At 45.0% G+C, this 23,346-nt stretch overlaps 1 protein-coding gene across 2 annotated transcripts in view; it reads right to left on the reverse strand.

Moving 5' to 3' along the window:
- Window positions 1-23,346, reverse strand: part of Sec24d (SEC24 homolog D, COPII coat complex component) — a 99,545-nt gene that overhangs the window by 69,431 nt on the left and 6,768 nt on the right. The window contains exons 2-5 of one of the 2 annotated variants that reach the window (XM_032897373.1): window positions 21,656-21,785; window positions 8,913-9,061; window positions 4,440-4,715; window positions 4,037-4,167 (exon numbers count right to left, since the gene is read on the reverse strand). In XM_032897373.1, coding sequence (XP_032753264.1) covers window positions 4,037-4,167; window positions 4,440-4,715; window positions 8,913-9,061; window positions 21,656-21,785 — 686 coding nt within the window. Of the gene's footprint in view, window positions 1-4,036; window positions 4,171-4,439; window positions 4,716-8,912; window positions 9,062-21,655; window positions 21,786-23,346 lie in introns of both variants that reach the window. The other variant, XM_032897372.1, reaches the window with a different exon arrangement.

Genomic DNA, 23,346 nt, shown 5'->3' on the forward strand with positions numbered 1-23,346 from the left:
TGAATATAAACCCTTATCTGTCTGCCGTCTGCCTTCCTCAGAGCTTGAATAGTTACAAACACAAAGATATAGAATGTGTTCCAGACATTGCTACCACAGCAAGACACAGACAAGATGCTACCACGAGAAAGAAGTGTGCGGATCATCAAAACACTGTAATTATTTAACCACAAGCTAATTGGGCTACTCAAAATAAGGCTAACTTTTATATTATTAAATGTTAGCATTTAGCGTAATCGTTCCGACCAACAAAGTCTAAGGCAGACACTGTCGTGACACAGTCGCGTACACACACACTAATCTGTAGACCATATTCCCAAAACCTTATTTCAAACTATCCATTCACAACTGGCAAAGCCCCGTCCCCAAAGAAACGACGTTATAGATAGTCATTACTATTTAAATCCACACCTCCTCAAAATAAGACACAGAGAAGTGTAATTATCAAATAGTTCTAGCCATTGCTAAAAAAAAATATTGCTTTTGGTTTACCCTAAACACACACTCTTGAAAAACAGCATCGGAAATGAGACAATAAGCAGAAACTCCAACGGTGACTCGGCTGTGACCTGCCCGTGTGGGCTGAGATGGTCCACGGTGACATGTGATGATGTCAAAGCGCTCTCAGAAGATCCAGATCTCTCCCTCCCCTCAGATGTGCCACAGGCGTCATTCCCATGAGTGTTGTGGAACCATAAAACACAATCGGGAGAGGAAACAGGGGGCGCTGCTCTTGGAAGAAATGTATCAGAAGAAGAAGCAGCAACTTAGGATGCCCGGCCAGTTAGTGGGGCTGCTTGAGGTAGGACTGTTTGAACCGTGCATAGTGAAAGGAAGAGGGGAAGAACACAACCCCTGAACAGTCTCTTGCAATGCAGAAGAGGGTGAGGGAGACCTTCAGTAGTGCAGCTTTCACCATACCATAAAGAGGCTAAGACCACCAGTCAAGGGTCAACTGCCTTAGGTCCCTCGCTCGGGATTGCAGCGTGGAATTGTTCCAAGAAGAAAGAGTTTATTTCATTAACAAAAATGTGTTGTTTTCATCATAGGAAAACAAACAGGCTCCATCTGGCATCCTGTGATTTCTCCAAGATAAACAACATGGGGCTGGTTTGCACATAAACACTTGCAATGTTCATGACGAACCACAGCACCTGCTTCTCCTTCTTCTCATTAATGTTTGCCCTCCTCCCCACCCCCTCCACCGAGCATGAGCAGCAGGTTCTGTTTAGGTGCTGAGGACAGCAGTGGACGAACTAGATCTTGCCCTATGGAGCAGATGTTCAAGTCTAGAAGAATGGCGGCAGACAAGTAACTGTACAAATTAATGTGCCTTCTGCCAGGCAGTTAGATATTGTGGACATGAAGAGACATGATACTCCAGCCCCAGTATCACTCCAGAGATACTGAGAGGGTAATAAAGACATGAGGACCGTATGAGTCAGGCCTTGCATATGCCTAGGAAAGGAGAGACCACATCAGAGGCATCTGGTATTTGTGTGCACATGTTGTGAGGGGAGTGGGGAGTCAGAAGTGGCCAACAGTGGAGCATTGTGTGAGGAATCATAAGAACTGACTGCGAGCTATAAAAGAAGAGTGCTGGCAAGCTTTGTTCTGAGCTTGGATCTGCTCTGACTTAAATTGGATGGACAGCCTGGGCACAGTGACTTCGGGGCTAGTTAGGAGGCTCTCAGAGTCTCATACAGCTGGGCTTGCACCACGGAGAGCTGATGAACAGAGCTGGAATTAATCATAGGATTAGAGGAAGGTGTGAGAGAGTCCGTGATTAGTCTGAGGCTTTACAGGTAAGGAGCTGGCAGGTAGGCTAGGGCTGGGTTTCAGGGAAAAGTTCTTTATGAGGATCCACATTTTTGCTGGAAGCCCCAAGAATGAGAGTACCTCGAGTAGTGTGCCCCTCTCTTTTCAGTGTACCCACCATCCACAATCTGAATGTGGCCCAAGAACAAGAATTCCAGAAATGCTCTCAGTTGATGTCAGCTGCTGGTTCTTGGGGCTGAATGATATTGACTAAATGTCCAAGAAGAGTAGAGACTAAATGTCCACAAAGAAAAGGCATTCCAAAGATTAAGTATTGTGGCACCCTAACACTAAGTGGGGAGAGGTGTCAGGCAATTACAAGAACCCCCCATACATATATATATACACACACATATATATACATATACACACATACATATATACACATACAAACACCTACAAGTAATCATACCACACACATACACACATATATATGCACATACCATACACATGCAGACATTTATACACATATACACAAACATAAAAACATATACACATACCTACACATAAACATATGCATACATGTACAGATACCACATACAGATGCATATGAACATATATACAAGCACACATACATACACATATATATACACACACCACACACATACATACATACAGTCTTCTACACACATAAACCCACACAAAAAGGACACATGTGCATACAAACACATATAGACACACTCAGGCACACACGAACACCTGTATACAACACATACAAACACATGCACATGCACACATAGAGACTTACACATTCACAAACACACCCAGGCACACTCACGTACAACACACAAATACAAAGGCACAAACGCAAATTCACCTGCCAACACAAACACATGGTTAAGAGATAAAGACATGTAAGCCAAAGAAAATTATTAGGTGTGTAAGATCCGCTGGAGAGAGCAGTTGCTTTGGGTTTCAAAGGGAATAAGCTACAAGGTCAGGAGGCAGTAGATGGAATGCAATGCTCTCAGGGGTAATTGGTGGTCACAGGACCTGGGGTGAGGTCTGGGAAAGGTTAGGAGAAGGTGGAAACCTGGGAGGCTAGGGAACTGGGAAGTTCATCTGCAAGGATATTAAAAGTGCCTGAAACTGTAACAGGAATAGACCTGGGGAGAACAAGAGTTGGGGGAGGTTATCTGAAACCACATGGGCATTCAAAATAAGCTCAAGGTAAACACATTTTTAACACAATAATCAAATGATTGTGCTTTAGTTAAAGACGTTTTGTCTCTGGCATAAGCACCTTAACGGAAGAAAGGTTTATGTGGGCTGTTTCAGAGGACTCAGTCCAGGGCTGCTTGGCCCCATGCACAACAGAAAGGGGCCATGTATTAATCTTCTTCTGTTGCTGTGCTAAAAGATCCTGGAAACGGTGATTTACAGGACTAAGAGTTTATTTAGGTTTATGGTTCCAGATGGTTAGAGTCCATAACAGCAGGGATATTGTGGCAGAATGTGGTAGGCACTGTGGTAGGCGCAGGAAGCTGAAAGCTGAAAGTTCACATCTTGAACCACAAGCACAAAGCAGAGAGAGTAACCAGCAGCTGGAAAAGGACTTTAGCTGGCTAAGCCTACTCCCAGTGATACACTTCCTTCAATTAAGGCCACACCTTCTAAGCCTCCCCAAACAGTTCCATCAGCTGGGGACCAAGTATCCAAACAGATAATCCTCTAGGAGATATTGTCCTTCAAACCACTACAGGCTCGGGACAAGATACCCCCAAAGGCTGACTTCCTCTAGGTAGTTCATACCTCATGAAGTTTCCAGAACCTTCCAGGATAGCACCTGATTGGGAACAAAGCATCTGTGGGGATCTTCCCTAATCAGGCCACAAGAAATGAAGCCATAAACATAACAGCAAAAGGTAGGAAGAGCTGCTAAAGGTTGAATTTTCAATGAATCATAAAGTTTGTTATAAACATTCGATACTTTGTCGCAAATCTTCAAGTTTAAAGAATTATAAAAGCAGCCAAAATTCTTCTTCTGTCTCTGTATCTGTTCCCCTTTCAATATGGCTTACAGTTTCCCCGATCAGAAGGCCAAGCCCTCCCTCTTAGCCCTCAGAAGGCTCTGAACCCGAGTATGCCTCCACCCGATACAGTACAGGTGAGAACAGAGGCCCCTCCTATGGCCAGTGTCCCAGACCTTCCACAGCCCCCGGAGGACTCAATGCTAACAAGCGGAAGAGCTCCTGTGTGGGAGACAGAGGACACTTACGGGGCTGGGGATGGAGTCTGGATCAAGCTTCCTCTGGAGCTGAGGTGCTGGCCCAGCCATCTGTGCAGGGCCTCCAGGAAAACCTCCTGGGTAGGACAGCTGTGCACCTCCCATCTGTGGTCCATAGTTGGCTGCTTAAGAAAAGATAATGAAGAAATGACAGCCTCCAGACCCAGGCGTAAGACTCACGGACGATATCACACCGCTGTGAAGCACGCCACCAAGTTCATCTTGTTAAATAAAGCAGGAAGCTCAAAGGCAGCCCCTACACTCCCTGTTTAACTCGGTCTTCTGATGCCTTCCAGAGACGACTGTCCCCGCACACTGACACAGAAACAGATCTGACTTCCTCTAAGGACACCCCCGGTGCCGCCCCGCCTTGGCCTCACCCTGTCCACCTTACCTTGCTGTGGATGGTAGCCAGCACCCAGGGTCTGGCCTGGTGGAGGTGGAGGCTGATACTGGGCATTCAGAGGAGTAGGCGCAGGAAGTCCATCTTGCCTGTGAGCTGGTGCAGACATTGGAGAGGCACCAGGGCCGTTCATGGCGGTGGGTGGTGGTGGTGGAACCTGAGGTCCTGGCTGCAGAATAGATGGCTGTGTAGGCTGTGGAGGCCCCTGGAAGGCGCCTGCTGACTGGGGGCCAGGCGGACCCTGGCCCTGGGGAGTCACGCCCACACCTGTGGAAGAGAGGAGGCCACACTTCTCAGAGCTCTGGTGCCTTCAAAGCATGTGGCAGAGACATTGATTTTCCATACTCGAACCAAGAGGACATGTTTATGAATTACGTTTTCATGTATATATGGTGAGCACAAATTAAAATTATCCCACAGAAAGTGATATAAATATTACTTGGAGCATTTTTTTCAGATATAAAGTTTCAGAAGAGCATACAAGCAGCACTTCTAGTTTTAGCAAGGAATTTCTATTTTAAAAACATTTAGTATTTGTGTGCACATGTGCTTGTGTGTGTGTGTGTGTGTAGGCACACACACTGAATGAAGAAGGAGCTAAAGGTATAGGCAGTTGTGAAGTCATGTGGGTTCTGGGAACAGAACTTGGGTTCACTATGAGAGCAGAAAGTGCTCTTAACCCCTGAGCTGTCTCTCCAACCCCAGTGAGAGACTTCTTTTTTTTTTTTTTTAATTAACTTGAGTATTTCTTATATATATTTCGAGTGTTATTCCCTTTCCCGGTTCCGGGCCAACATCCCCTTACCCCTCCCCTCCCCTTCTTTTATGGGTGTTCCCTCCCCATCCTCCCCCATTGCCGCCTCCCCCCAACAATCACGCTCACTGGGGGTTCAGTCTTAGCAGGACCAAGGGCTTCCCCTTCCACTGGTGATCTTACTAGGATATTCATTGCTACCTATGAGGTCAGAGCCCAGGGTCAGTCCATGTATAGTCTTTGGGTAGTGGCTTAGTCCCTGGAAGCTCTGGTTGCTTGGCATTGTTGTTCGTAAGGGGTCTCGAGCTCCTTCAAGCTCTTCCAGTTCTTTCTCTGATTCCTTCAACAAGGGTCCTATTCTCAGTTCAGTGGTTTGCTGCTGGCATTCGCCTCTGTATTTGCTGTATTCTGGCTGTGTCTCTCAGGAGAGATCTACATCCGGCTCCTGTTGGCCTGCACTTCTTTGCTTCATCCATCTTGTCTAATTGGGTGGCTGTATATGTATGGGCCACGTGTGGGGCAGGCTCTGAATGGGTGTTCCTTCTGTGTCTGTTTTAATCTTTGCCTCTCTATTCCCTGACAAGGGTATTCTTGTTCCCCTTTTAAAGAAGGAGTGAAGCATTCACATTTTGATCATCCGTCTTGAGTTTCTTGTGTTCTAGGCATCTAGGGTAATTCAAGCATTTGGGCTAATAGCCACTTATCAATGAGTGCATTCCATGTGTGTTTTTCTGTGATTGGGTTACCTCACTCAGGATGATATTTTCCAGTTCCAACCATTTGTCTATGAATTTCAAAAAGGCATTGTTTTTGATAGCTGAGTAATATTCCATTGTGTAGATGTACCACATTTTCTGTATCCATTCCTCTGTTGAAGGGCATCTGGGTCTTTCCAGCTTCTGGCTATTATAAATAAGGCTGCTATGAACATAGTGGAGCACGTGTCTTTTTTATATGTTGGGGCATCTTTTGGATATATGCCCAAGAGAGGTATAGCTGGATCCTCAGGTAGTTCAATGTCCAATTTTCTGAGGAACCTCCAGGCTGATTTCCAGAATGGTTGTACCAGTCTGCAATCCCACCAACAATGGAGGAGTGTTCCCCTTTCTCCACATCCTCGCCAGCATTTGCTGACACCTGAGTTTTTGATCTTAGCCATTCAGTGAGAGACTTCTTAACAGTGCATATTTTAACCCAATTGCATTAACTTCGCATGATCCATGCACTAATTTAAAACATCTATATATCCTATAAAATCTAGATTACAAAAGAGAAGTTCTGTATAGAGCATCTGAGTTTGACTTGACCAATCAATTTCAGAGCAGACAGATTTACAAGGGGGAAGGTTCAGGCTGCTGGCAGGCTCGCCATTCACACTGGAAGCCCAGCTAGTTTCCTGGCCTAGTCTTTTGTGCAATGTAGTTGCTTCCTAAGTCATCCATCTGGAAATTCGTGAAAAGATCAGAAATATTCTGGGAGGTAGTTATCACTACTTCTAACAAACTAGGTTTGAGTAGTAAGGGAATATGCTGGCTAGCTTAATGTCAACTTGATGCAGCTAGAGTCCTTTTAGAAGATGGACCCTCAGTTGAGAGAATTTCCCCCATCAGACTGGCCTTCGGGACATTTTCTTGATGATGGACATAGAAAGGCCCCACTCACTGTGGACGGTGCCACTCCTAGGTGGGTGGTCCTGAGTTCTGTAAAAAAATTAGGCCAAGCAAACCGTGAGGAGCAAGGCAGTAAGACACCACTCCTCCACGGCCTCCGTATCAGTCTCCATGTCCAGGTTCCCACCTCAAGTGCTTCCTGACTGCCCTGGGGTTGGGCTACAAGCTGTAAGACAAAATAAACCCTTTCCTCCCCAAGTTGATTTTGGTCATGGTGTTTTATTACAGCAACAAAACCCCAACTAAGGCATAAATTGGAGGCAGTTGTGGGGTATGGCTGTTATAGACCTGACCATGTGTCTTTTTGGATGGTCATAGCATTTGAACTTTGGGTTGGGAAGGCCTTTGAGTTCTTGCAGATCAGTGGGCTGTTCTGTTGGAACTTAGAAGATAATTCTGTGAGGCCTGACTTACAAAGTTTCAGAGAAAAACAAAGACTCTACTAGGGCCATTTGTATGATATTGTCATGTTAGGAATCCTTGGTATAAGCTGGAGCTGAAGAACCGGTTGTAATGAACAACAGACCAGAACCACTGGACTAAAGGAGAACAAGTTTGCTTTGCTGGAAAAAAAAAGGATGCTGGTCATCTGGGGCCAGAGGATCTGCTGTGATTAAGAAAAGACCCAGATCACTGAGGCACTGGGGGAGTGCTTCCTTGGAGTCAGCACACAGACTGTGGTCCAGAGGAAACCAAGACTATCCTGCACTGGCAGCCAAACTTGGTATCCAGGGGGTAGTGGTTTTGAAGGCAGGACAGAGTCATGGAGAGCAACTGAGGTTTGGCACAATGATTGACCAGGAGAGGATATTGATCAAGGTGCAACCTCTATTGAAGTTGAAGCTCTGGGAATGAAGGAGTCCTGGGGAAAAGCTGAGGGTCAGAGCCATGTGACAGGGCAGAGTCCCTGAAGAGAGCCCAGGAGAGGCTACTTGTGAAAATACAGCCCAGCTGCAGCAGGAGAACCCAGCATTTCAGAGAGGCTAGTAACATGGTTCTCTGCTTCAGTTCCTGCCTCCATGTTCCTGCCTCCAGGTACTTGCCTTGAATTCCTGGCCTGACTTCCCTCAGGGATACAGTTGTTTGGAAGTATAAGCTGAAATAAACCCTTTCCTCCATTGTTGCTTCTGGCATAATGTTTTATCACACCAATAGAAAAGTAACTGAGAGAGAGAGAGAGAAAGAGAGAGAGAGAGACAGACAGACAGAGACAGAGACAGAGACAGAATCCCTTAAAGCTAAAGCAGTGGTTTTCAACCCTCTTAATGCTGCAACCTTTCAGTAACAGCTCCTCATGCTGTGGGATTATATTGTAGAGACTCCCAAACAAAATTATTTCGTTGCTACTTCGTAACTGCAATTTTGCTACTGTTATGAATTGTAACATAAACATCTGATATGGAGATGGTCTTAGGCCATCCCTGTGAAAGGGTTATTCAACCCACAATGGGGTTTTGACCCACAGGTTGAGAACCATTGTCTTAAAGTGTGCCATGTAGCCATCCCTGCTACTAGAGTGAGCGTTTGTGCTCTCTCCTCTTTTCTGGTTTATGACATCTGAGATTTAATTCTTCCAAGGACCTAAACACAGAATTAAAACTCTCTGAGGAAAAAAAATAAGCATTTTGTTTTTAATCTTGAGGTCTTGTATTAAACAATACAATTTTGAAACTACCTCACCATTCCTCAGATAATTACTCTGTTTAATGCTTACTTGTGACATTAGCATTTTTGGTTTTCTATTGTTCCAGCAATGAATGCAGAGTGCTTTGAGGGTTCTTCGTTTATATCAGAATAGTAGCGACATGCTCAGGAGAAACATAACCAGAGCCATACATGGTATCAATGGTTTATGCACAAGGTAGCATTTAACATGTCGTGCCAGAGTTACGTCTGCCTTAAAAAAGAAGAAATGATGAGGTGGGAATGAAGCTCAGTGGTCAGTGGTAGCCTAGTGTGTCTGGGGTTCTGGGTTCACCCCCAGCAGCACAAAGAACACTGAACAGGCACCATGAACAAACAGTGACAATTCACACTTACCATAGCTGTTGATCTGCATGGAGCCGAACTGACTGCCCAGCTGGGTGACAGAGGAGGTGGACCCAGGACCTGGGTAAGATGACTGTGGCAGGGGCTGGCCTGATGCATAAGGGGGTGCTGCATTATTGACGGGTGGGTGTCCCGGAAATCTAAGAAACAAACAATATTGATAGTACCACATTGTTTTTTTTTGTTTTGTTTTGTTTTTTTTCTTTTCTTTTTTTTGGAGCTGGGGACCAAACCCAGGGCCTTGCGCTTGCTAGGCAAGCACTCCACTGAGTTAAATCCCCAACCCTACCACATTGTTTCTTAAGCATACACAATAGTGAACATATTCTAAAACAAACAAGACCTCTATACACGGTAAGAAAGATGTCTGATTACTGTGCATCCTATATTTAATCTTGGTATGAGTTCAAAATAACCCACATGGCAGCAGGCTACATCTCTACTCCCATGTTTCCTATGGCAAGGTAGAGAAGAGCTTCTAACATGAACACAAAGCCACCTTTGGAAGTCAGTTTGGAGGGATGAGCCCAAGGCCTCTCCACATACACTGAACATGATCAACAGAAGAAAACAAAAACAACACTGACAATAACCAGGAACCCTTGGTTTACGGTCGCATCTTTGCGATCATTCAGACCCAGTTCTTAAACAAAGGGTGGCTTGTCTTACATCCTGAATTCAGCAGGGCACCCCATACAAAATGGTGTCTGCCATTGCTCTACAACGTTGCAGGAGGTTTGGAATAGGTTGTCTGCTTTCTAAAAATCTCATCCTGCTTTACCTCAGATTTAGCTTAAAACTATGTCTGCTGTGTGTCCTTGTCAGTGTTTTGACCTAAACAATGGCTCCCACTGAGCAGTGGTCCCATCCTGGTGATACAACACAGGAAGCTAATGAGTACCTTGGAGTCATTATGAATCTTTTCTTACTAACTTTGACTTTTGAGTAAACTTGAGGTTTCCCAGACCTCATGGTCTGACTTCAAGGTCTTTATTTGCAACCAGAGCCCATTTCCCTCCAACTGTGTCTTCACTGCCATCCCTCATGGAGAGGCTAGGGGCCTTTGAGAGAGGTGTTGGCTGAGGAGAAGTCCACAGCTCACTTTAACACTGGGGGCAGCCTCTTCTGGGTCTCAGGGGCACACTTCCTGCAACAGTGCACTCCCTAATCGTGTTATTTTCCAAACTGAATAATTATTTAAAACGAACAACCCAAAAAGCCCTCAGGCCATCACTTCTGGTGAACGTTGCTGATTACCCCAGAACGGCACCACACACTTTGTCCTAAGTAAGGGAAGGGCAGACGGCTTATCCCAGTGCCTCACAAGACAAATACGTCTACAGCAGATAATTTGTTAAGGCAGAGTTGATAATGTTTTTTTTTCTCCATCTTTATTAACTTGGGTATTTCTTATTTACATTTCAATTTTTATTCCCTCTACCGGTTTCCAGGACAACATCCCTCCAACTCCTCCCCCTCCCCTATATGGGTGTTCCCCTCCCCATCCTCCCCCAATTACCACCCTCCCCTAACAATCCCGTTCACTGGGGGTTCAGTCTTGTCGGGACCAAGGGTTTCCCCTTCCACTGGTGATCTTACTAGGATATTCATTGCTACCTATGAGGTTGGAGCCCAGGGTCAGTCCATGTATAGTCTTTGGGTAGTGGCTTAGTCCCTGGAAGCTCTGGTTGCTTGGCATTGTTGTTCATATGGGGTCTCGAGCCCCTTCAAGCTCTTCCAGTCCTTTCTCTGATTCCTTCAATGGGGGTCCTGCTCTCAGTTCAGTGGTTTGCTGCTGGAGTTGATAATGTTTTAATCCCAAAATATTTCTAAGAAAAATGCCTCTCTGCCAAAAATTTTAGACGAACCAACATAATTAGATTAAGTACTCTTCAATTTTAATATATTTTGGGAAAATAGAAAGAATAAAGATAAAGGATTGCAAAGGTAATTAAAATGTGTATTACTGTGTGTGTATGTGTGTATGTACACGTCACAGTGCAGGGTTAGAGATCAAAGGACAACTTGCAGGAGTCTTTCCTCCCACCACGTGGGTCTTTAGAGTCAAGTCTAGGTTTTAAGGTTTGCTGTAATCTGCCTTTGCACTGAGCCCTCTTGGCCCAAAAGTTAGCTTTTGAGAGTAAGTTTTCTTTGTGTCTCTATTTACTCCAGGATACTGGCAAAACATGCAGCTTGAAATGTGACCCTTGTCTTGGGCTGACAAATGATTTCAAGAACTGCACAAAGACCTGACTGGTAAATTCACTGCTACAAAAAAAAAGAAACATTTTATCTTTGCTTTGTCAAGAAACGACACTTCATTCCCTAAAGCTCATGGGGAATTGGCACAGGAGTAACTCTATAGATAATTGAAGTGCATTACTGAGTTTGGACATGATACATAGCCCTGGGAAAGCAGCAGCTAAATGGGGGAAAGGGTATTTAATTGTTTGAGAACCAAAAATAATTTGCAGAAGTGATTTACAAAAGATAATATTCTTTAAATATAAAATTCTATGGCTCAATTTTTTTTTCTTTGTAGCCATTTCAGTTAGGACATAGTATCTTTCAAACGGAAATGGTGACATAAATAGTCTCTGGTTGGGGGAGGGATGTTTCATTTTGTTTTGTTTAATTTTTAACAAAGGGTAAAGATTTGGGGCTGGAGAGACTGCTGGTTAAGAACACACGCTGCTTTTTCAGTGGACCATAGTCTGATTCTCAGCCCCCGTATCAGGTGGTTCACAAGTGTCAGAAACCCCAGCTACAGGAGATCCCATGCCCTCTGGCTTCTGTTGTCACCCATGTGCACATAGATGCACACATAAATAAGTGTTGTTAAATTAAAAAATGATTAAAGATTTAAAATGCAGAATGAGAAACTGTACAACCACCAGATACTACTTTAACCCATAAATACCTACTTACTGTCCATTTCTTATGCACCAGGAGGTAGGTTACAAAATTTATAAACAAATTGTCTCTTTCTGAGAAGCTTAAACATTCTTAGTCTTAAACATATCGGTTTTTAAATGTAATATCCATTTTAAAATTATTTAGAATAGAAATAAATACATAACCAAGCTATTATATACGTAAGGGAAAGAAAAAGCAGGACACTTAACAAAAACCATCTTATTTGTTACTCTCCCACTGCACACAGCGTGGCTATCAGAGGTAGCAAACCCAGCCTGGCCTAGGAAGCCACCAGATGCCTGCCTCTTCCTCCCAACCCCTCTGCACTTTCCAACTGTGAAAACAGGTGGGAAAGATAAACCTTTTCCTACTACAACACACTGTGGTTAAAAATGACAACCAGAGTTATATTTGGAGGGGACTAAGAAATACTCAGATACAGATTTTAACTCACTGTTTCATTTAATATCAGGAAAGAATTGAGCTACCACCAAGTACCCACTTTGAGAAGTCGTATAACTACCAAAATTGTGTCTCAATCTCATCTTAAACCTTGGTAGCATTGATCTATGTCTCTGCTCAAGTGCTGCCCATTTTTAAGTTGGGAACAAATGGGCCAAGAAGGACGCCCTGCATTAAAGTTTGTCAATTCTTGGAGATATGGTGTAAGTATGGTTTAACCATGTCCCGTTCATAATTCTAATATTGAAAGGTAATAGTATGGGGAGGCTACAGAGGAGCCCATCTCATAAATGGGGCGTGGTCTCCTTTCCAAAGCAGGAGGAAGCACTTGGTCCTTCCTCCAGTATCCAAGGTACCATGTTAGATCCAGCAAGCAGCCTTCATGCTGGAGCCTCCACCTTGGCCTTTGCAGTCTCCAGATTGGTGAGAAATAAACGCCTGCCTTCTGTAACGCCTACTATCGGATCTCTGTAGCAGCAGCAGCAGCAGCAGCAGCAGCACAAAGTGAACTAGAGTAGCAATTATTCAAGACCTGACTGAAACAAAATCTGAATTTTTAAATATTAAGTCTTTAGAGAGGAGAAAATCAAATCCTATGGTTTCCATAGTGAAAAACACTAAAAAAAAAAAAAACAAAAAACAAAAAACGGCTGCAGAGGTGGCCCAGTGGTTAAAGGAACTTGTTGCTCTTGCAGAGGACCCAGGTTTGGGTCCTAGCACCACAGGACCATAACTACCCACACACACTAAAGAAAGGGGGGGAAAGGCACTAAGAGAAGGGGCTGAAGGAGCTGAAGGGTTTGCAACCCCATAGAAAGAACAACAATATCAACCAACCAGACTTCTAGAGCTCCCAGGAACTAAACCACCAACCAAAGAGTACACATGGAGGGACCCAGGGCTCCAGCTACAAATGTAGCAGAGGATGGCCTTGTTGAGCATCAGTGGGGGAGGGAGGCTTGGTCCTATGAAGGCTCATTTCCCCAGTATAGGGGAAGTGGGAGGGAGGTGGGAGGGAGTGGGTAGGTGGGGGGGCATCCTCACAGAAGCAGGGGGAGGGCGGATGGGATGGGGGTTTCCGGAGGGGAAACCAGGAAAAGGGATAACATTTGAAATATAAATAAAGAAAACATCCAATTTTTTAAAAAAGAAAAAAAAAGGATGGCAACGTAGCTCTGGGAAAGAACACTTTCCTAGCATGTGCAAGGCCAGGGGGCCAAGCCTCAGCACCACAAACAAACAAGCAAACAAGCAAACAAGCAAACAAGCAAACAAGCAAACAAGCAGACAAGCAAACAAGCAGACAAGCAAACAAGCAAACAAGCAAACAAGCAGACAAGCAAACAAGCAAACAAGCAAACAAGCAAACACGGCCTGGCCTTACTTCCATACCTACCCCTGTTTACACTGCAACCAGTGTCTAATAACTTAGTAGAGTCTTCTAAATAGAGTTTGAGAAGCTGGGTCTCCTCCTTCCCTAACTCACTATTTCTTGGTCAAAATAGATGGCTTACAGTTGACTAGCCGTCATTTTTTCCTTATGATGAAACTACTGACTTTTAAGAGTATAAATTTTAACAGATTAATCTCACCTAGCAATGCCTTAGGTAGAAAGCTTTAAAAATACTCGTGAAGTTTAAAAGTTTAGATAGTTATCCTGCCTCAGCCACGATCAAAAGAACAAATGACTACGTATGACTTCCAGTTTTTATCTGATATTTCTTTTAGAATAACAGTTCTTTAATACTTTTTTATTTTTTAAGATTTATTATTATTATTTTAATTCTGTGTATGCCAAGGGGGGATGTGCACATGAATGCAAGTGTCTGCAGAGGTCAGAGGTGTGAGATCCCCTGGGGCTGGGGTTATGGGCAGTTTTAAGTCATCTCATATGGGTGCTGGGAATTGAACTCAAGTCCTGAGGAAGAGCAGTATACGCTCCTAACCACTGAGCCATCTCTCCAGCCCTATTCATTTTTATTTGTATGCATATACATGTTTTCCCTGTACCATGTGCCAATGAAGATAGAAGACAGTGTTAGACGCCTGGACTTACATATGGTTGTGAGCAACCTTACGTGTACTGGAGACCAAACCCAGGTGCCCTGGAAGAGCAACAGGTGCTTCTAACAAACCAAGACGACTCTCCAGCCCTGAAATATCGCTGTTCTAAAAACCATGTGCGCATTTACACACTAAGTCAACACAGCAACTCAGTGTGAATTGGCAAAAGTCCCATCTCTGTGGCTGAGCCTATGTAGGAATGAGATATTGGCAACCACAAAGAAGGGTAACAGAGTCAGCCTTAGGGACACATGAGTGAACCCCCTCAGTAGGGAGGGCGAGGCAGGAAGATCATCACTTACAGCTGTTACACAGTGACCGTAAAAGAAAAAGGAAAGCGAAGTTGTACCAGCAATTGGCATTTTTATTTAAATATATATATATATATGTATATATATACACACACCTATATACATACACACATATACATATATGTACACAGACATATATACACTTATATACATATATACATACATATGCATATATATATACAATATACTACATATGTGTATATGTATATATATGCATATATGTATCTACACACACACACACACACACACACACACACACACACACACTTGTTTTGAGGAAACCTTTAAAATAGTAGGTGTGCTGGTTGGATTAAGAATGGCCCCATAGGCTCATTTCATGCTCAGTCACCTGGGAGTGGAACTCTGATAGGATTAGAAGGATCAGAAAGATCGGCCTTGTTGGAGAAAGTTTGTCACTCAAGGTGGGTTTTGAAGTTTCAAAAGCCTGTGCCAGGCCCAGTCCACCTTCCCTTCTGTTTGTCTGTCTGGTCACCACTCCCCGCACCCCACCCCCGCCTGTGGAGCACTGCTCCAGCGGCTGCTTTATGGCACCGTGCTCCCTGACATGATGAAGATGGATTAAACCATAGGCAATCCCCCAGTTAAATACCTTCTTTTGGAAGAGTTGCCTTGGCCATGATGTCTTTGCACAGCGATCGGATAGTGACTGAGACAGTAGGATTTATATAGCTTTTCCAAAGCTCTGTAGTGCTGTCTATCTCTCTTCGGATGCTTTCCTGTGCCCTGGCCTTCTGCCCATCTACTTCCCCTCTTAAACATTTCCCCTCCCGTTTGTTCTTCTCTTCCCTGCCCCATACCGTCTGTGTGGCTGTCCCTCCTCCACTATTCTCCCCTCAACACAAACACAAGGGCCCCTTTCTAATTTCCTGGCTTCTAAAGTACCCCAATGTAAACATCTACAGCTACCAAATATCAGAGAGGACATACGGCATTTGCCTTTCTGGGTATGGTCGACCACACTCAGAATGATTATGTCCAGTTCCATCCATTTACCTGAAAATTCCATTTTCCTTTACAGCTAATAAATTCCACTCTGCAGCAGTTCTGGCTTCTCATCACCCATGCCTCAGCTGGTAGAGACCTAGACCATGTGTATTTCCTGGCTATTATAAATCGAGCAGCGAGGAACATGGATAAGCAGGGAGCAGCTCTGGAGTAGGACACAGAGACCTTTGGTATATGCCCAAGAGTGGCATAGCTGGATCTCAGGGTAGATCTACTTATTTCTAGCCTTTTAGGAGCCCACATTGCTCCCCTTCGTGGCTATCCCAGTTTGCACTCCCAACAGTGAACAGTGCTTCTCCTTTCCCCACATCCACTCCAGAACTTGTCATTTCTCTTCTTGATCCTAGGCAGTCTGGCTGGGGTAAAATGAAGTCTCAAGGTAGTTTAATTTGCATTTGCCTGATGGCTCCTTTTAGCTACAAGTTACTGGTCAGGGAAGTCTCCTAACACCTTCCAAACAGCACTATTGCTATGGCTGGCAGTGATAATGCTGCAGAACCTCCCAGTGAGATCCTTTTGCTAAAGACATAGCATACTTGAGTCACAGGACACGGAAAGACCAAACTGACATTACACTGAAAGTCTCCTCCCTATTGGCTAGCTTTCATGGTGCTAGACGTTGCTATGCAGACTGCTAGGAGGAAGAGAGTCAGCGACACTCTCATTCTGCGATCACGGCTGTCAACCCAGTGGACTGTAGTAATGACCAGCTCTGTAAGATACACCCATGGTTGCAATAGTGGTATGAGTGTTATGGGGGAAACCAAGTGCTACTGGATTTAAGGCCCACCCTTCAGGAGGACATGAATGCTCAGTACTGTAGATATGACCAAGAAGTCACAGTCAGGGAACTCACATGCCTCAGGGGTGAGCCTACCACTATTGTTTTCTGAATGGACATAGGATCAAAATGCCCTCTAAAAATATTTATAGTTATGCCCATGGGTCAGCATGGCTCTCAGGACTCATCAGAGAAGCTTCTTTTTATAATGAGCAGAGGTTAAACAGAGTAACAATGACAGGTCAAAGTGTGGGGGAAAAATGACTAGGATGCAGGCAGCTCTGAAGGGCACATCTATGCCATAGTCGCTCTCTTCAAAGCTCGGGGATAACTGTGGAGGAGGCGGAAAGGCTGTCAGAGCCTACAATTGTGGGAAAGCACTGAGAAACCGTGCTTTCTAGATGTGCAGGATCATTGCTCACACGAGCACACAACAGCCACAGCTGCCCACACAAGATCAAGCCCATCCACCATGCAAGTCCATCACAAATGAGGGGGGCTCACAGGCCTTTTCCCTGGCTGAGGAGCTGTCTTCTTCAGAGAAGTAGCCCCTGGTCAGTTGTCCATGCTCCTGTGGATGACCATACACACACAGCCATAGTGACAGTACCAACTGGGATCGGTGAAATTAAAAAAGAAAGAGAGCAAAGAAGTAAGGAGGGTCCCTGAGGTTGTGAGAGGAGCTGAAGAAGTATATATACATATATATGTATATATATATATATGTGTGTGTGTGTATGTATGTATGAATATATGTATGTATATGTATATATGTATATATATAATATTCTCAAACAGTAAGTTAAAATTTTATTTTTGAAAAGTTTCTTAAAACATAAAAGAAAAATGCAAAGAAGAGAAGGAGGAATGAATGAAAGGAAAGAAGAGAAGGGAGAGACAGAGGGAGAGACAGAGGAAGGTCACACACATCTGCTCTCCTCTGACAGCCTCTGCCATCAGATTCCTGTGACTCATCTCATGATCACTGTGCTCTTTGCCTTTGACCTGACGCGTGTGTATAGACACGCGTCCCGTGGGGCAGAGAGCAGGCAACCTGGAAACCTAGCTTGAGATATTAGACTTCCCTCCTGACATTTCTAGCTTTCAAACCTACTTCTGACTTTCAGGTCAATATTTAAGTTGAACCCGGTAAAGACGTGCAGGGGGCAGTATAGGACCTAACTGTGCTTCCTTTCGATCAGAGTCGACGTAGATTCTGAAATCAAGCTTCCTAGAAGATACCAGACTAAGGCAGGGCAATCCACAGATAGCAGCAAGTGGACTTTCTATCCAATGATATGGCATACTGTATCCAATGAGACGACTCTGAGAGCTGCTGACATGTACTGAGTGTACTGAGGGTACTGACATGTACGGACTGTAGTGAGTTCTGTGTGCTGTGTGTGCAAGGTAGTTTGCACACAAAATCCTCATGACCGTGTAGTAGAGATGTTAACTATGAATGATGAGGAAGCAACAAGGTTAGGTTAGTAACACACCAGCCAACAACAGGACATTCTGAGAAATGTGTCACTGGGTGGTTTTTGCCACTGTACAGACATCAGAGGGTATGCAGACCTGAATGGAAGAGCCTACCACACACTTAGGCTACAGTGTATATGCATCCTGCTGTTCTTAGATCCAGGATGAGCAAAACAACACGGGAAGAAATCGAGTAAAAGGGAAAGAGCACAAGCAAGTGATGTAGTGGAGTCGCTCCTTCAAGCAGCTACTGCTTCACACCGCAGTGAGTCACAACAGACTCCTCCTCTAAGTAGGGGAGCACTCTGAAATAGTGACTGATCCTGTGGGAAACACCTCACCTAGTGTGGGCACTGCATCCCTACCCAGTGCTCTGTGCTGGCAGTGAACGCCAGTGGCACCCCAAGCACGTGGGTAATGTGTTGGGGATGATGGCATTCAGATGCCGCAGTGTCACTAAGCCCCAGGAATTTCCCAGCTTCATTATAACCTGTAGACCACACCATGCATGGGGGGGAACAATAGACCTTGTGTGGCCAACAACCCCCTGAGGCATGTCTGGCAAATATGACCTGTCCCTGGAGTCTCCACTCCTCTGGATGCCAGCCCTCTGCTGGGCTCATGATGCCATTCCCAGAAGTGACAATACATCAAAGAGATCTATCTGTTAGGTCAACACCAGTGACCAAATTTGTTCTCAAAACCACTGGTTCTGTCTTTGCATTTCTCTTCTAAAGTCCTGAAAAGGCAGGGAGGGAGTTTACAGTAATGGCCTGTCCTGGGTCTTCAACCTTCTTCTGGACTGACAAGATTACTTCCTCATGTCACTCCAGGATATGCTGCCACTGAGGCAGAAGCTACATCTAGGATATCTCTCTCTGACTCTGTCTTCTCTCTGTCTCTGTCTCTCCCTCCCTCCCTCCCTCTCCCTCCTCTCTCTCTCTCTCTCTCTCTCTCTCTCTGTCTCTGTCTCTGTCTCTGTCTCTGTCTCTCTCTCTCCCTCCCTCCCTCCCTCCCTCCCTCCCTCTCTCTCTCCCTGACTCTGTCTCTCTCTGTCTCTCCCTCTCTTCCTTTCTTTTTTGTTTTCTTGCTATCTTGCTTACTTTTTTCTTCTTTCTTTTTCCTTAGATTTTTTTTTTAAAACTCAAGATCGTTTTTGACAATTTCATATATTTATACAATGCACTGTGGTCATATGAATTCCCCAGTCCTCTCTCTTACCCTTTTCCCATTCCTGTTCATACCATTCTTCCCAACTAGCTTCCATGGTTTGGTGTGTGTCTGGAGGGTGGGCTACTGTTTTTCAGTCAGTAAGTTTAGTTAGTGTCAAGCAGATGAACAGGAGTGGAAGGCTACTTCCTGGAGTATGGGTAACTTACCAACGGCTACCTCACTGAAAAAGATGGCAGACCCTCCATCCCTGGTTACCACTGACTGCCAACAGCTCCTCAGGTTAGGAGAGGACTTCATGAGTGCTCCACCCCCCCTCAGATCCATGACGGAATGTAGAGGACCTGATTTTGTATAGGTCCTATGCAGGTTTCCACAGCTCCTTTGTGCTTAAGGTTACACTGATGACATCATGACCAGAGGAGCACGTCAGAGCACCTCTCCCATCCTCTGGCTCCCACGTGTTTTTACCCCCTCCCCTGCAGTATTTGCTGAACATAGGAAGAAGTGATGTCCCTGTTCAGGCCAAGCACTCAGCTGTCCCTTGTTCTCAGTACTCTGCTCAGTTCTGCGTCTCTGCACAGTAATCCCCCGTCAAAAGGAGACGTTTCTGATCAAGGCTTTCCTGGGGCGCTTTCTGACTTTCTCAACATATTACAAACTCCAACACAAGCTGTATTTCTTGAGCTGCTTTTATAGCAGTCTGTCAGCACCAGTCTTATGAATATAAACATACATTTATATTGAGTTTATATATACTTACATTAAAATACCAGGAAGGATTTTACTTATATGTTCATTTAGATAAACAAGAGTAGATTATGCCTTAGAGAGACCTCGCCAGAACAGGCTTCTAACCCACTTCACAGTAGCCACCATGATGTCCTTTGCAGAGTGGGCTTCAAATTCAATTTAAAAAAAAAGCTATTGGTTTCCCCAATAACGGTCATGTCTTTATGCCCCAGTGGGTGTACTTGCCTAACAGTATAGTTTACAGGATCCAAGGTAAGATTACTCTTGGTTTCCTGAGGCAGAGATTTACTCTGCAGCCCAGGCTGGCCTGAAACTATATACCTCAGGCTAGCCTTGAACTCATAATAGTCCTCTGATCTCAGTATTCCACAGTACCGTTACATGCCACTGTACCCAGTGGTCCTCAGCATTGTGCCCACTCCTGACCCATCCATCATGCCTTGGAGACTAAAGACAGTAAGGTCATGTCACAAGACATGAATTCTTGCTTTGTGCACAAGCCACAACAGGCATGCACACAAATTAAACTCCAACTCTTGTCTCCCGTGTGAAGCTGCTCTGTGATCCCATAGCTACATCTGGGTGGCAGTCACCACAACAAATAGAATCCAGCAGTGTCTGACTCAGGAGCCCCACAGGAGCAGTACCTGATGCTTTCAGAACCTGGGGCAGGAAGGACAGACAGCCTGCCAGACAACCTTCCTCAAAGTTGAAGGTTCACACTAGAGACTGACTCCTGTGCCCCTCCTCCACTCCACCTGGCAACCTGGGAAAGGAACTAGGAAACGGGGCCTCGGGCCACTCTGGGAGCGGTTCCAAGGTAAATGCACCTGGGAGCTGGACTGTGGCTTGTGGGACAAATAACATTGGGATTTCCGAGCCTTGAGGTGTGTGCATTGCTGGCTCTGTCCCAGACGATAATACCTCATGGGTCACAGGCTCTGAAGATCTCAGGCCTGTAGTTCTTGGCTTTCCGAGGCCTGCCCCTGACTTCCTCTTTTCCAATGCATTACAAACAAACAGAAGCTGCATTTTTTTTTTTTGAGCGCTTTTGCAGCAGGCCTGCCAATTAAGAGTCCCTCACTGGCCTAGGTATTCTTTCCCTACCAAACTCTTAGACTCTATTACTGACCTCAATCCTATTTGACCTTAAAACTTTTATTAAGCACTTGCTGGTAAGGAGCTCAGGTGTGAGGGGCAGCTCTGGAGAAGGGAATGGCAAGTCTTGATTTGGTGTTTTGGTCTGAGATGGTCACAGGGGGCGGGCAGGGGCAGGGAGGGGGTGGGCTGTGTCTCACTATGTAGCCCTGGCTGGCCTGGCACTTACTGTGTAGATCAGGCTGGCCTCAAGTTCACCGAGATCTGCCTACTTCTACTTCTCCAGAGCTGGGATTAAAGATATTTGCTACCAAGCCCAAAATGACCCTAATATTTTGTACGATACATAGAGACTAGAGGTCTAAAGGAACCAGAGACCAACATGAAACTCTAAACAAAATACGCTGACTATAACCCCACACTAAATTGCATGGCATTAACACGGGCCATTTTTTTTATGTCTTCTAAAATACAGACTAACTTTTCTGTCCCTAGATTTTTCTAAAAGCTTTGCTTTGTAAATGCAGTTCTCTAGTAAACATTTCTTTTTTAAAGATATGAAATGTAGCAAGAAATTAAACTTTCAACCAAGAAACACACAAGCTCAGAGGGTCCTCTGGAAGAGAATTTTAGGGCATATTCAAATGAGGGCTGAAATGTACTTAGCTCACCTTTGAGGAGGATGGCCTGGGGCATGGGCTCCATTGGGACCAAACTGTGGGGGTCCAGGAGGTAAAGGACCTGGGGGCAGCAGCCCTGAAGGAGCAGTGGCTCCTGTAGGCCCCGGAGGCTTCATCATGCCTACAACAGAAGGGAGCAGAGTTATGAGATGAGCATGTTAGAGTACAGAGAGATAATAAAGGTGGAAGATTAACATTGAAGTGAGTGAGGGGAGACAGGAGCCAAAGGATAAACACAAGGCCCTTCCAACCCCCATTAACCAATAGTTCCAGAGTGGCTATTATTCTCTGTTAAAAGCACAGAAAGAATATGTGTACATGTGCGTGTGCGTGCGCGTGTGTGTGTGTGTGTGTGTGTGTAATGGTGTGTGTGTAATGGTGTGTAATGGTGGAGGTACCTTAACAGAACATGGTATCTCACAAACACTAGATCATAAAGTAGTAAAAAACGTAAGTAAATAAATAACTCAATAAATCAGAAAGCAAGCTGGTAGAGCATCTGAAAGGCCTATAAGACAAGTCCCAACAGTGCTTTTGGAGAGCAGGCTGTTACTCCAGCAAATTCTGAGACAGGTGAGGGGGTGTGAAGTCATCCCATTCAGGGGATGTGGAAATCACACACAGTGATGGACGTGCCCTGCAGCGACCTCTTTCTCACAGCTCCTCAGAGAGTCATGAAACACCATGACTAACAAACAAGTTGGAGAGGAAAGGGTTTATTTGGCTTACACTTCCATATCACTGTTCATCACGGAAGGAAGTCAGGATAAGAACTCAGAGCAAGAACCCGGCGGCAGGAGCTGATGCAGAAAAAATGGAGGCGTGCTGCTTACTGGCTTACTCCCCATTGCTTGCTCAGCCTGCTTTCTTAAGCTGCCAGGACCACCAGCCTAGGGATGGCACCGCCAACAGTGGGCTGGATCCTTCACCATCAATCACTGAGTAAGAAAATGCCACACAGCTGGATCTTACAGAGGCATTTTCTCAATGGAGGGTCCGTCCCTTCAGATAACTCTATGTCAGTGTGTGTCAAGTTGACATAAAAGTAGCCAGTACCGAGCATTTTAAGGTTTCTCTTTGGAACAGTTTTCCAGCCATTTTTCTCTTTGCTTCTTAGAGCAAAGGTGGCAGGAGATAACCCAGGCATTGTGATGGAGACCCCTAAGACTTGTTGGCATAACTAGCCATCGTTCAGTGCTGGGCAAGAATCTCCTCTGGGGTTTGATCTTTGTAAAATAAAAGTGAAATCTCCTTTACCCAGCCCGATCAACTTGACCTTTGGCCCTACCCTCGTCCGTGTGCCCTGTGACCTCCAAACTGCCTGAGAGCTCTTCTACAGTACACCCAGTTTCGGCATTCATACAACGTACTTTCTGTTCCTTCCCTCCTTCAGTTACCACACAGACAGACAGATGGATGGACAGAAGGGGACACACACACACACACACACACACACACACACACACACACACACACACACCAGGAAATGATGGCATGGACTGTAGTCACCCAGGAAGACCTTGTCAGACTGTCGCTGTCCCTTCATGAAGGTACTTCCATGTCCTTGGATCACCGACCACACATGCTGCAGGTTGCAGTAGTAGTTTTTGGGATTTTAGACTTAAATGTCTACCAAGACCCCTCCCCTCTTCACGCCTGAGTCCTGAAACTGAAGACTGACT

Source organism: Rattus rattus, chromosome 3 (genome assembly GCF_011064425.1).
Source record: "Rattus rattus isolate New Zealand chromosome 3, Rrattus_CSIRO_v1, whole genome shotgun sequence".
NCBI classification, from domain to species: Eukaryota; Metazoa; Chordata; class Mammalia; order Rodentia; family Muridae; genus Rattus; species Rattus rattus.